Genomic DNA, 13,185 nt, shown 5'->3' on the forward strand with positions numbered 1-13,185 from the left:
GCCGTTTCGGCATGGTCTCAAGCAACAAACTGGTAAGCTACAAGTCTATAACTTAAGGAAACGGTGTCGCACTGCCACTAGCTCTTGTCCAGAGCTGAGTGGCGGCTAGCTGGATAGCCGAAGTAAGCAAGAAGTTGGCCTCAGTCTCAGAAGACGGTGACCAGCACCTTGACGGGCCTTGACGTTGCGCGTGTGGGCTTGTCAACCTGTAAAGCGTGGAAAGAGTTGAACCGCCGTCAGTGGCCAAGTGAGAAACAGGCCCATTTCGTTGTGCGGACGGACGGTACCCCAGCCTAACTTGACCCACCCCATCAGCTAGCTAGCAGCCGCTCCCCCGATCAGCGGAAGTCTACTGGATGGTGGCACGATGCGGAATGACCCACCTTGCAGAGAAGGGTGCGGCGCAGCCCTTCAAGGAAGAGGGGGTCCACAACGCCGCCCTCAGCATCCGCCGTCTTGGGCGAGCCACGCATGAAGCGGGCCTCGGGCCGGTAAGGCTTCACCCCACCGGCGGGCGGCGTGCACAGCAGCGCGCACAGCTGCGCGAGGAGCACAGGGTTATCTTCGCCGGAAGGAGCGGGCCTGTTCCGCAGGCCGCAGTCGACAACCTGCCCGTATGAGAGAAAGGACGTGTGTCAGCAATCAAGGTGTTTGCGGCGGGGAATGGCCCACGTGAGTGCGGCTTAGGGCACAGGCGAGCGACCGCCGGGACGGTGGTCATCAGTCGACTGCTGAGTGCGTGCATGCCCGCCCCGCACATCGTGTGCGTGCCACCCGCCCCACCCGCCAACGCTGCGGGTCCCTCACCTGCGGTTTGCCGCGCTGCTTAGGGTGCTCAAGAGACTTGAGTAGCATCTGAAGGCACATCTTGATGCCGAGGGAAAGACGACGCCGAGGAATGTGCGTAGGAGAGCGAGCTGGAAGGTGCGCAGCGTGCACGGACGTTGGCGGGCAAGACGGAGTTGCACTGACACAAGCGAGTGGCGTCTGTATAGTGCGGTGGTCAGCGAGCGGGGAGGCTTGTGGGGCGAACTGGGTCGCGACAAGAAGTAGCAAGGGAGTGGCTTTGTGCTGCTCGGAAGGCTGAAAGAGGTTGCGAAGGCTACCCGGTGGAGTAGTGGCTGCTGGAGAGTTGTATGTCATAATAGTAATGAGCCGGCGCGCCCGGCTTTTATAGCGGCAGGGTCCCGGGGCCTGCGCTACGGGGCCCCGTACGGCATGGCCAGGCCGAGCCGGTTCGCAGTCAGTCTCGGCTCAGGTGTGCCAAAACGGTCGGCGGGTCAAGGCAACCGCCTCCGCGTTGACCGCCCCAGAACCACCTGCGTTGTGTTGCAAAGCAAACCAACATGTCATTTCGTTGATTGTATATATACCAGCACTCAGGGAGAAAGGTGAGGGCGCGCGCTCCTGTTGCGGGGCGCCAGGAAACGCCCTCCCCAATTGCCCCGCCCGTGTGGCCAAGCGTAAAGGCCTCATTAGATTATGTCTGAATGCGCAAAGAGCAGGCCGCAAGCGCAGGTTTGGGGCTTTGCTTGCGCTTCCCTCTTGCACGCTCCCACGCACCACGCGCCCTGCTATCCACCTGGCAGCATATGCATCCTAGCACTCTATCTTGCCAAGAAGCCAAAGCGCGCACAAGACAGCCAGCTAGAAAGCCAGCTCCCCGCGTCTCGAAAACTTCCAGGCTGTCCCCGACCCGCGCACACATACGTTGCTGAGTGCTCCACCAAACAATCCGCTTCTAAACAGCCCACCTCTAGAGCCCAGCATGCACGCACCCTTGGTTGGCCGCGCCAGGCCTCGGCTTCCGCGGACGGGGCTTCATCCAGCTTAGCGCGGGTGAAGTGGCGCTCCCTTGAGTGCTAACTGATAAACAAAAGCTGCTGCGCACACGCGTCGGGTGCATTGGCGGTAAAAGGGCAGCGGGGCGCTGCGGGTTGCAAAAGCTGCTGAGTTTGGCAGTTTTGGGCGGGAAGTGAGGTGGCTTTGACTGACTTGGTAGGCTTGCTGCTACTGCAACTGGTACTGCTGTCGAAGACTTTTGATAGATGTGTTTGGACTGCCGCTGTATGTGTTCGGGGGCGTCTGCGGCGTGGGATGGCGCCACATATGGCCGCGGTGGATTGCAAGCACGGCGCCCATCATTTGGCTGTCTTGCCTTTAAGCTGGCTGCAATAAGAGGCGCGCCGCCCCCGCCCCGCCGCTGTGCGCTATCCTGATCTCTAGCAATACTATTGACTACATGCAGTCTCTCCACCCCTTGCGGCGCTCTGAGACCCACGGAGCCATTACAATGTGCAGCAGCAGCTCGCACTGTCTCGCTCGACCCGCCGCGCGCCACCTAGCCAGCTTACAAACTAACACGTAGCAGTAGCAGTTGCAGCAGCAATTGATAACACGGCTTCTATGGCGGGCGCTGCCGAGGCCTGGCCCTTCGTGGTGCGCGGCGGGCGGGGCCCGCCCACCCCGAGCTCGCTAGCACTGGCGCTCGCTCATCCTTCGCCAGCTAGATAGCGCGCTCTGCCTTGCACCGTCCTTGGGCCACGCACGCCGCCAGAAGCCTGCATGGCGGCATGGACCATCCTGGCCGTTCACTCCGGAGATGCTGACAGCCACCGCCGCCGTACGTGCTGGATGGTGGGCAACGACTTGGCACGGCAACGATGGCGGCGGCTCCATCGCAGGCGCAGCGCAGCAGCAGCGCCACCGCCAGCAGCACCAGCAAGAGCCCGGGATCCGCCGGGCACGTGGGCGGACGGGCAGGTGAGCTGACTCATGTCGTCTACCAGCGTGCGTGTGGCGGCGGACGTGAGAGCATGGAGGAGTACTTGCGTGGCTGGATGGATGACGGTCGGGCGCAGTCCTGCACGCTCCCACACGCACGCGTTGACGCTCACGCGAAATGCACAAAGCGCATTCCGTTGCTCCACAGCACGGTTCCCTTCCTTTGACGCACGAACACATGCCCGCACAAAACACGCACAGACTCGGATGACGCGGGACGGCGGCTGCGGTACCGCCGGGACCGGCGGGACCCCGACCGAGACCGGGACAGGAGCGCCGCGCCCCTTACCTGGGCGGCCCCGACGGCGCCGGCACTGGTGACGGTGCGGAGCCGCCAACCTCAACCGCCGCCGCCGCCGCCAGCGTCGGCGTCGGCGTCGGCGGTGGCGGGCCGCCACCAGTCGTCGCGCGATTACGGTTTTGCAAGGACGCGGCAGTGGCGGCCGCCGCCGCGGCGGCGTCGCCGCCGGCGCCGCCGTCCGCCCGAACCGCGGCGGCGGCACGGCGCACCGCCTTTGTGGCGGCGGTGACGGCCGCCGCCGGCGCGCACGCTTTCTACGACATCACGCTGGATCTTGGATCCGAGATTCCGGACCGGCAGGTGGCGGCGCTGCTGGTGGAGCAGGAGATGGAGGGGCGGCGGCACGGCTACCTCAGCCTGCTGTACGGCTTCAAGTGGCAGGGCCGCGTGTACAAGAGGTGGGGAGGGACGGGCGGGGCGGTGGAAGGGAGGGGAGGTTGGGAAGGTAGGAGGGGCGGGTGCAGAGGCCGGCCCTGCTGGCTCTGTGTGTGTTTCATGTATGGTGCTCACCCCCTATCAGGCTATCACTATCCCGCTGTTTGGGCCTAACCTGTCCGGCCATGCGTTCTGCGTGTCCCTGGTTCTACTTGGGAACGGTGAACTGGAACAAACCACATCCAACCACACACACACACACACACACACACACACACACACACACACAAACGCCACGCCCCCTCCCTCCTCCACCCACCCTCTCAGGGACGGCGAGGAGGTGTCCCCCCTGGACCTGGTGTTCAGTGGGTGGAGCCACGCGCTGCCGCGGGCCGATGCGCTGGAGCTGGTGGTGGCGGTGCTGCCGCCGGCGCTGTGCCCCTGCCTGGCCAACAGGTGGGGTAAATTGAGGGACGTGCACGTGTATGTGTGTGTTACGGAGCGCAAGGGAAGGAAACACGACGTGGTGTCGTATCTGAACTATGCCCTCTCTCGCGACGCACACCACCGGCTCCGCTGCATGCACCGGCTCTCACTTCACATGACCCCGCGAACTAAACAGGCACCTGCGTGCACTTCAACACAGCCCGGCTGATGGAAGAGCGGCGAGCTGGCGGCGGCGGTGGCGGCGGCGGCGAGGAGGAGGCTGGGCAGGTGGCATGCGGGGTGACCTGGCGGCGGCGGCGCTGGCCATGGCGCGAAAGGCGGCGGCAGCCAAGGCAGCGGCGGCGGCGGCAGAGGCCGCGAAACGGGATGCGGAGGCTTACTGATACGGTGTGCGTACTCGGGCCGTATCATGTGGGTCATCAGGCGTGTTGTTGTTCATATGAGGGATGGGAGGAGTCCAAAGGTTAAGTTGGAGGGTGATGAGGGCGCGCGAGAGCCATCCACGAGCATCAGGGGTCGTATCTTGTTTTTGGGGAAATGTCTAGCTCCAGACAAAAACGGCCCGGTGGCCGCCGTCTTTTGTCTGGGCACATGGCGGTTTGGGGGCTTCTCCATAGGAATTGGGACAAAACCCGCCCCAAACCCGGGCCAACAAAGTCTCGCCCCAGACATTAGCACCCGGGAGGAATGTCTAGGAAACGGCCAAAATGGCCAATTAATGTCTGGAGACATTAAGATAGGAGCCCTGACGAGCATGTACAGCTGGTGCCTGATGGTGGTGGCGTTGGGTTTCGCTGCGATTTTGTGCATACGGCATGTCCAGTGTTGTTGAATGGAGCTTCCAAGTGTACCGTATTGTTGTCGCACTGCCATGATAAGTACTGTCACACATGTGGATTGTGGTGGGCGGCGGTAACCCATGCGAGTCCGAATGTCCGAACCAGCCATCCACCATGATGCACCCAGCCAGCAGCAGCTAGCAGTAACTTGACGCGTAATGCGCATACCCGAACAAAGAAGAGACGAAGAGACGAATAGGCGCAGGCCGAACAGCAGCAGTACGGTAAGCACAGGTCTGTGTTACAGTTGGAGGAGCCTGGCTTCCCAGCAGGTCTTGCACTCCTTTCGTTGCCTCATTGTGGCATGCAATACGCTTCAGTCCAGCGATTGATGAGTTCAGGGGATACGTTTTGTCCTTGTGCCGGACAGCACACATGCTGAATCGGGTCCTGGACTCCTGGGTCCCATCCTAACTCGCTCGTGTGTCTTGCTTGTCCTAAGATCCTCTCCCTTTCATCTCCTATAATATCCATCTACAACTGCCTTACAAGTCTTCCCCACCTGTCTAAGCAACAGGCCGTACATACACACGCACATGCAAATGGATGGGATCACGAATGCACAACCAAAGTACGTATGGTCACAGTCGGCCGGCCTGTCCTAAGTTACTACATACGCCCACTGCCGTTCCGGCATGTGGTCCCAAGCAACAAACTGCTTAGCTACAAGTCTACAACTAAAGGAAACGGTGTCGCACTGCCGCTAGCTCTTGTCCAGAGCTGAGTGGCGGCTAGCTGGATAGCCGAAGTAAGAAGTTGGCCAAGGCCTCAGAAGACGGTGACCAGCACCTTAACGGGCCTTGACGTTGCGGGTGTGGGCTTGTCAACCTGCGAAAGCGTGGAAAGAGTTGAATCGTCGTCAGTTGCTAAGCGAGAAACAGGCCACTTCGTTGTGCGGACGGACGACAGTACCCCAGCCTTATTACTTGACCCACCCGCCCCATCAGCTAGCTAGCCGCTCCCCAGATCAGCGGCAGCAGTGTCTACTGGATGGTGGTGCGATGCGAAATGACCCACCTTGCGGAGAAGGGTGCGGCGCAGCCCTTCAAGGAAGAGGGGGTCCACAACGCCGCCCTCCGCATCCGCCGTCTTGGGCGAGCCACGCATGAAGCGGGCCTCGGGCCGGTAGGGCTTCACCCCACCGGCAGGCGGCGTGCACAGCAGCGCGCACAGCTGCGCGAAGAGCACAGGGTCCTCTTCGCCGGAAGGAGCGGGCCTGTTCCGCAGGCCGCAGTCGACAACCTGCCCGTGTGAGAGAAAGGAAGTGTGTCAGCAATCAAGGTGTTTTCGGCGGGGAATAGCCCGCGTGAGTGCGACTTAGGGCAAAGTAAGGCGAGCGAGCGCCGGGACAGTGGGCATCAGTCGACTGAGAGCGTGCGTGCCCGCCCCGCACATCGTGTGCGTGCCACCCGCCCCACCCGCCAACGCTGCGGGTCCCTCACCTGCGGTTTGCCGCGCTGCTTAGGGTGCTCAAGAGACTTGAGTAGCATCTGAAGGCACATCTTGATGCCGAGGGAAAGACGACCCCGAGGAATGTGCGTAGGAGGGCGAGCTGGAAGGTGTGCAGCGTGCACGGACGTGGGCGGGCGAGACGGAGTTGCACTGACACAAGCGAGTGGCGTCTGTCTAGTGCGGTGGTCAGCAAGCGGGGAGGCTTGTGGGGCGAACTGGGTCGCGACAAGAAGTAGCAAGGGAGTGGCTTTGTGCTGCTCGGAAGGCTGAAAGAGGTTGCGAAGGCTACCCGGTGGAGTAGTGGCTGCTGGAGAGTTGTATGTTATAATACTAATGAGCCGGCGCGCCCGGCTTTTATAGCGGCAGGTCCCGGGGCCTGCGCTACGGGGTCCCGTACGGCATGGCCAGGCCGAGCCGGTTCGCAGTCAGTCTCGGCTCAGGTGTGCCAAAACGGTCGGCGGGTCAAGGCAACCGCCTCCGCGTTGACCGCCCCAGAACCACCTGCGTTGTGTTGCAAAGCAAACCAACATGTCATTTCGTTGATTGTATATATACCAGCACTCAGGGAGAAAGGTGAGGGCGCGCGCTCCTGTTGCGGGGCGCCAGGAAACGCCCTCCCCAATTGCCCCGCCCGTGTGGCCAAGCGTAAAGGCCTCATTAGATTATGTCTGAATGCGCAAAGAGCAGGCCGCAAGCGCAGGTTTGGGGCTTTGCTTGCGCTTCCCTCTTGCACGCTCCCACGCACCACGCGCCCTGCTATCCACCTGGCAGCATATGCATCCTAGCACTCTATCTTGCCAAGAAGCCAAAGCGCGCACAAGACAGCCAGCTAGAAAGCCAGCTCCCCGCGTCTCGAAAACTTCCAGGCTGTCCCCAACTAACGCGCGCACGTACGTTGCTAAGTGCTCCACCAAACAATCCGCTTCTAAACAGCCCACCTCTAGAGCCCAGCATGCACGCACCCTTGGTTGGCCGCGCCAGGCCTCGCTTCCGCGGACGGGGCTTCGTCCAGCTTAGCGCGGGTGAAGTGTCGCTCCCTTGAGTGCTAACTGATAAACAAATGCTGCTGCGCACACGCGTCGGGTGCATTGGCGGTAAAAGGGCAGCGGGGCGCTGCGGGTTGCAAAAGCTGCTGAGTTTTGGCGGGAAGTAAAGTGGCTGTGACTGACTTGGTAGGCTTGCTGCTACTCCAATTGCTGCTACTGTTCTCGAAGACTTATGATAGATGTGTTTGGAATGCCGCTGTAGGTGATCGGGGGCGTCTGCGGCGTGGGATGGCGCCACATATATATGGCCGCGGTGGATTGCAAGCACGGCGCCCATCATTTGGCTGTCTTGCCTTTAAGCTGGCTGCAATGAGAGGCGCGCCGCCCCCGCCCCGCCGCTGTGCGCTATCCTGATCCCTAGCAATACTACCGACTACATGCAGTCTCTCCACCCCTTGCGGCGGTCGGAGACCCACGGAGCCATAACACCGTGCTGCAGCAGCTCGCACTGTCTAGACCCGCGCGCGCCACCTAGCAGCTCACATACTAATAACACGTAGCAGTAGCAGTTGCAGCAGCAATTGATAACACGGCTTCGATGCATGGCGGGCGCTGCCGAGGCCTGGCCCTTCGTGGTGCGCGGCGGGCGGGGCCCGCCCACCCCGAGCTCGCTAGCACTGGCGCTCGCTCATCCTTCGCCAGCTAGCGCGCTCTGCCTTGCACCGTCCTTGGGCCACGCACGCCGCCAGAAGCCTGCATGGCGGCATGGACCATCCTGGCCGTTCACTCCGGAGATGCTGACAGCCACCGCCGCCGTACGTGCTGGATGGTGGGCAACGACTTGGCACGGCAACGATGGCGGCGGCGGCGGCAGGGCGGCGGGAGAGGCGGGCGCCGTGAGCCGCAAGGGGCTCATCACCATCAAACCCAACTTTCACAAGCCCTCCGGAATCGCTGCTGGTGGTGGCGGCGCTGACGGCGGCGGGCCAGCGTCGGTGTCGCCATCCTACCTCGAACACGCCGCCGCCGCCGCCAGCGGCGGCTCCATCGCAGGCGCAGCAGCAGCAGCGCCACCGCCGGCACCAGCAAGAGCCCGGGATCCGCAGGGCACGTGGGCGGGTGGGCAGGTGAGCTGACTCATGTCGTCTACCACCGTGCGTGTGGCGGCGTATGTACGTACATGAGGCATGGAAGAGTACTTGCGTGATGGCTGGGTGGGTGCGGTGGGTGGATGACGGTCGGGCGCAGTCCTGCACGCTCCCAGCCACACGCACGCACTCGTTGACGCTCACGCGAAATGCACACAGAGCATTCCGTTGCTCCACAGCACGGTTCCCTTCCTTTGACGCGCACGAGCACATGCACACACAAAACACACGCACCCAGATTCGGACGACGCGGGACGGCGGCTGCGGTACCGCCGGGATTGCGACCGCGGCCGCGACCGGGACCGGGAGCGCCGCGCCTCTTACCTGGGCGGCCCCGACGGCGCCAGCACAGGCGACTGCGCGGAGCCGCCAACCTCAACAACCGCCGCCGCCGCCAGCGTCGCGCGACTACGATTCCACAAGTACGCGGCAGTGGCGGCCGCCGCCGCGGCGGCGGCACGGCGCGCCGCCTTTGTGGCGGCGGTGACGGCCGCCGCCAGCACGCACGCCTTCTACGACATCAAGTTGGATCTTGGATCCGAGATTCCGGACCGGCAGGTGGCGGCGCTGCTGGTGGAGCATGAGATGGAGGGGCGGCGGCACGGCTACCTCAGCCTGCTGTACGGCTTCAAGTGGCAGGGCCGCGTGTACATGAGGTAGGTTGGGAGGGACGGGGCGGTGGAAGGGAGGGGAGGTTGGGAAGGTAGGAGGGGCGGGTGCAGAGGCCGGCCCTGCTGGCTCCGTGTGTGTTTCGTGTATGGTGCTCACCCCCTATCAGGCTATCACTATCCCCCAGTTCGGTCCAAACCTGTCCGGCCATGCGATCTGCGTGTCCCTGGGTTCTACTTGGGAACGGTGAACTGGAACAAACCACATCCAACCCTCCTCCTACACACTCTCTCACACACGCCACGCCCCCTCCCTCCTCCACCCCACCCTCTCAGGAACGGCGAGGAGGTGTCCCCCCTGGACCTGGTGTTCAGTGGGTGGAGCCACGCCCTGCCGCGGGCCGGAGCGCTGGAGCTGATGGTGGCGGTGCTGCCGCCCGCGCTGTGCCCCTGGCTGGCCAACAGGTGGGGTTAACTGGGGAGCCTGCATGTGTATGTGTGTGTTAGGGAGCGCAAGGGAAGGAAACACGACGTGGTGGCGTACCTGGACTATGCCTTCTCTCGCGACGCACACCACCGATTGCTGCACCGGATCTTACGACACACGACCCCGCACAACAAACAGGCACCTGCACTTCAACACAGCCCGGCTGATGGAAGAGCGACGAGCTGGCGGCGGCGGTGGCGGCGGCGGCGAGGAGGAGGCTGGGCAGGTGGCATGGGGGGTGACCTGGCGGCGGCGGCGCTGGCCGTGGCGTGAGGTAAGGCGGCGGCAGCCAAGGCAGCGGCGGCGGCGGCAGACGCCGCGAAACGGGATGCGGAGGCTTACTGATATGGTGTGCGTGCTCGGGCCGTATCATGTGGGTCAGGCGTGTTGTTCATATGAGGGTTGGGAGAAGTCCGATATGGTTAAGTTGGCGGGTGATGAGGGCGTGCGAGAGCCATCCACGAGCATGTACAGCTGGTGCCTGGTGGTGGCGTTGGGTTTCGCTGCAATTTTGTGCATACGGCATGTCCAGCGTTGTTGAATGGAGCTTCCAGGTGTACCGTACTGTTGTCGCATTGCCATGATAAGTACTGTCACACATGTGGATTGTGGTGGGCGGCGGTAACCCATGCGAGTCCGAATGTCCGAACCAGCCATCCACCATAATGCACCCAGCCAGCAGCAGCTAGCAGTAACTTGACGCGTAATGCGCACACCCGAACAAACAAGAGACGCGAAGACGAATAGGCGCAGGCCGAACAGCAGCAGTACGGTAAGCACAGGTCTGTGTTACATTTGGAGGAGCCTGGCTTCCCAGCAGGTCTTGCACTCCTTATCGTTGCCTCATTGTGGCATGCAATACGCTTCAGTCCAGCAATTGATGAGTTCAGTGGATACGTTTTTTGGTCCTTGTGCCGGACAGCACACGTGCTGACTCGGGTCCTGGACTCCTGGGTCCCGTCCTAACTCGTGGGTCTTGTCCTAAGACCCTCTTCCTTCATCTCCTATAGTATCCATCTACAACTGCCTACGCTTACAAGTCTTCCCCACCTGTCTAAGCAACAGGCCGTACATACACACGCGCATGCAAGTGGATGGGATCACGAATGCACAACCAAAGTACGTATGGTCACAGCTGGCCGGCCTAAGTTAAGTAATCACATACGCCCACTGCCGTTCCGGCATGGTCCCAAGCAACAAACTGCTTAGCTACAAGTCTACAACTAAAGGAAACGGTGTCGCACTGCCGCTAGCTCTTGTCCAGAGCTGAGTGGCGGCTGGCTATAGCCAAAGTAAGAAGTTGGCCTCAGTCTCAGAAGACGGTGACCAGCACCTTGACGGGCCTTGACGTTGCGGGTGTGGGCTTGTCAATCTGTGAAAGCGTGGAAAGAGTTGAACAGCCGTCAGTGGCCAAGTAGGCAACAGGCCCATTTCGTTGTGCGGACGGACGGTACCCCAGCCTAACTTGACCCACCCCAGCTAGCTAGCTAGCCGCTCCATCCCCCGATCAGCGGAAGTCTACTGGTGGCACGATGCGGAATGACCCACCTTGCAGAGAAGGGTGCGGCGCAGCCCTTCAAGGAAGAGGGGGTCCACAAAGCCGCCCTCCGCGTCCGTCGCCTTGGGCGAGCCACGCATGAAGCGGGACTCGGGCCGGTAGGGCTTCACCCCACCGGCGGGCGGCGTGCACAGCAGCGCGCACAGCTGCATGAGGAGCACAGGGTTCTCTTCGCCGGACGGAGCGGGCCTGTTCCGCAGGCCGCAGTCGACAACCTGCCCGTGTGAGAGAAAGGACGTGTGTCAGCAATCAAGGTGTTTGCGGCGGGAAATGGCCCGCGTGAGTGCGACTTAGGGCAAAGGCGAGTGACCGCCGGGACAGTGGTTATCAGTCGACTGCTGAGTGCGTGCGTGCCCGCCCCGCACGTCGTGTGCGTGCCACCCACCCAACCCGCCAACGCTGCGGGTCCCTCACCTGCGGTTTGCCGCGCTGCTTAGGGTGCTCAAGAGACTTGAGTAGCATCTGAAGGCACATCTTGATGCCGAGGGAAAGACGACCCCGAGGAACGTGCGTAGGAGAGCGAGCTGAAAGGTGCACAGCGTGCACGGACGTTGGCGGGCAAGACGGAGTTGCACTGACACAAGCGAGTCTGCGAGTGGCGTCTGTCTAGTGCGGTGGTCAGCAAGCGGGGAGGCTTGTGGGGCGAACTGGGTCGCGACAAGAAGTAGCAAGGGAGTGGCTGTGTGCTGCTCAGAAGGCTGAAAGAGGTTGCGAAGGCTACCCGGTGGAGTAGTGGCTGGTTGGAGAGTTGTATGTTATAATAGTAATAAGCCGGCGCGCCCGGCTTTTATAGCGGCAGGGTCCCGGGGCCTGCGCTACGGGGTCCCGTACGGCATGGCCAGGCCGAGCCGGTTCGCAGTCAGTCTCGGCTCAGGTGTGCCAAAACGGTCGGCGGGTCAAGGCAACCGCCTCCGCGTTGACCGCCCCAGAACCACCTGCGTTGTGTTGCGAAGCAAACCAACATGTCATTTGCTTGATGGTATATATACCAGCACTCAGGGAGCAAGGTGAGGGCGCGCGCTCCTGTTGCAGGGCGCCAGGAAACGCCCTCCCCAATTGCCCCGCCCGTGTGGCCAAGCGTAAAGGCCTCATTAGAGTATGTCTGAATGCGCAAAGAGCAGGCCTCAAGCGCAGGTTTGGGGCTTTGCTTGCGCTTCCCTCTTGCACGCTCCCACGCACCACGCGCCCTGCTATCCACCTGGCAGCATATGCATCCTAGCACTCTATCTTGCCAAGAAGCCAAAGCGCGCACAAGACAGCCAGCTAGAAAGCCAGCTCCCCGCGTCTCGAAAACTTCCAGGCTGTCCCCAACGCGCGCGCGCACGTACGTTGCTGAGTGCTCCACCAAACAATCCGCTTCTAAACAGCCCACGTCTAGAGCCCAGCATGCACGCACCCTTGGTTGGCCGCGCCAGGCCTCGCTTCCGCGGACGGGGCTTCGTCCAGCTTAGCGCGGGTGAAGTGTCGCTCCCTTAAGTGCTAGTTGATAAACAAATGCTGCTGCGCACACGCGTCGGGTGCATTGGCGGCAAAAGGGCAGCGGGGCGCTGCGGGTTGCAAAAGCTGCTGAGTTTTGGCGGGAAGTAAAGTGGCTGTGACTGATAGGTGGGCTTGCTGCTACTGCAATTGCTGCTACTGTTGTCAAAGACTTATGATATGTTTGGAATGCCACAGTGGGCGTCTGCGGCGTGGGATGGCGCCACGGTGGTAGACGGGAAGCACGGCGTGCACGGCGCCCATTGGGCTGTCTCGCCTTCCTGCGATCGTGCGCGTGCCCTTGTTCGTTCAAGTGCGAAACGGCCCGACCTGTCAGCGGGTGGCTGGCTGGCAGGGCGGCAGGCCGGCAGTCTGCCGACGTGCATCAACGCTCCATGCGCGTGACCAGACGATAGCATCTGAGGGTCGATGTGGGTCGTAGCATTGCAGACAAGCCACCGTGGCTGCTGTTGCTGTTGATTAGAAGCAGGGGGCCTGGGGGGTGCTGCCAAAAACACGGAGCAGGTCCTGAGGGAGCAAGCGGCCAGACCGGCCCGCGCACGGCCCGCGCAATGGTCCCGAACACTAAAAAGCTTTTCCGCATCTTGGCGCTAGCGCTGCGGCTGCGGCCAGTCGACGTGCTCGCGTGACTTTGTCAACCTGGGCAGGTGGGGCGGGGCGGGGCTGCGGAGAGCCGCGAGGGGCACCGCCATCACTGCCGTGA

The 13,185-nt window shown here is 62.2% G+C and overlaps 5 protein-coding genes across 5 annotated transcripts; 2 read left to right on the forward strand and 3 right to left on the reverse strand.

Annotated features, from left to right (window-relative positions):
• Positions 1 to 3: 3 nt before the first annotated feature.
• On the reverse strand, positions 4 to 1,479 carry CHLRE_08g371150v5 (uncharacterized protein). Its single transcript, XM_043065034.1, has 3 exons — positions 808 to 1,479; positions 384 to 608; positions 4 to 206 (listed from the first exon to the last, which is right to left on the reverse strand). Exons 1-3 carry the CDS (start codon positions 865 to 867, stop codon positions 147 to 149), a joined length of 345 nt encoding a protein of 114 aa, XP_042922035.1. The 5' UTR covers positions 868 to 1,479; the 3' UTR covers positions 4 to 146.
• A 780-nt stretch (positions 1,480 to 2,259) lies between these two features.
• Positions 2,260 to 4,851, forward strand: CHLRE_08g371200v5 (uncharacterized protein). The gene is made up of 5 exons (XM_043065035.1): positions 2,260 to 2,439; positions 2,685 to 2,747; positions 3,056 to 3,483; positions 3,788 to 3,916; positions 4,083 to 4,851. The coding sequence occupies exons 1-5, from the start codon at positions 2,407 to 2,409 to the stop codon at positions 4,288 to 4,290; spliced, it is 861 nt and encodes a 286-aa protein (XP_042922036.1). The 5' UTR covers positions 2,260 to 2,406; the 3' UTR covers positions 4,291 to 4,851.
• Positions 4,852 to 4,975: 124 nt separating this feature from the next.
• On the reverse strand, positions 4,976 to 6,496 carry CHLRE_08g371250v5 (uncharacterized protein). The gene is made up of 3 exons (XM_043065036.1): positions 6,189 to 6,496; positions 5,764 to 5,988; positions 4,976 to 5,574 (listed from the first exon to the last, which is right to left on the reverse strand). Exons 1-3 carry the CDS (start codon positions 6,246 to 6,248, stop codon positions 5,515 to 5,517), a joined length of 345 nt encoding a protein of 114 aa, XP_042922037.1. The 5' UTR covers positions 6,249 to 6,496; the 3' UTR covers positions 4,976 to 5,514.
• Positions 6,497 to 7,699: 1,203 nt separating this feature from the next.
• On the forward strand, positions 7,700 to 10,081 carry CHLRE_08g371301v5 (uncharacterized protein). The gene is made up of 5 exons (XM_043065037.1): positions 7,700 to 8,303; positions 8,571 to 8,988; positions 9,277 to 9,405; positions 9,566 to 9,633; positions 9,810 to 10,081. The coding sequence occupies exons 1-5, from the start codon at positions 7,787 to 7,789 to the stop codon at positions 9,824 to 9,826; spliced, it is 1,149 nt and encodes a 382-aa protein (XP_042922038.1). The 5' UTR covers positions 7,700 to 7,786; the 3' UTR covers positions 9,827 to 10,081.
• Positions 10,082 to 10,204: 123 nt separating this feature from the next.
• CHLRE_08g371350v5 (uncharacterized protein) lies at positions 10,205 to 12,249 on the reverse strand. Its single transcript, XM_001701267.2, has 3 exons — positions 11,400 to 12,249; positions 10,976 to 11,200; positions 10,205 to 10,799 (listed from the first exon to the last, which is right to left on the reverse strand). Exons 1-3 carry the CDS (start codon positions 11,457 to 11,459, stop codon positions 10,740 to 10,742), a joined length of 345 nt encoding a protein of 114 aa, XP_001701319.1. The 5' UTR covers positions 11,460 to 12,249; the 3' UTR covers positions 10,205 to 10,739.
• Positions 12,250 to 13,185: the final 936 nt, after the last annotated feature.

The sequence above is a fragment of the Chlamydomonas reinhardtii genome, chromosome 8, assembly GCF_000002595.2.
Source record: "Chlamydomonas reinhardtii strain CC-503 cw92 mt+ chromosome 8, whole genome shotgun sequence".
NCBI classification, from domain to species: Eukaryota; Viridiplantae; Chlorophyta; class Chlorophyceae; order Chlamydomonadales; family Chlamydomonadaceae; genus Chlamydomonas; species Chlamydomonas reinhardtii.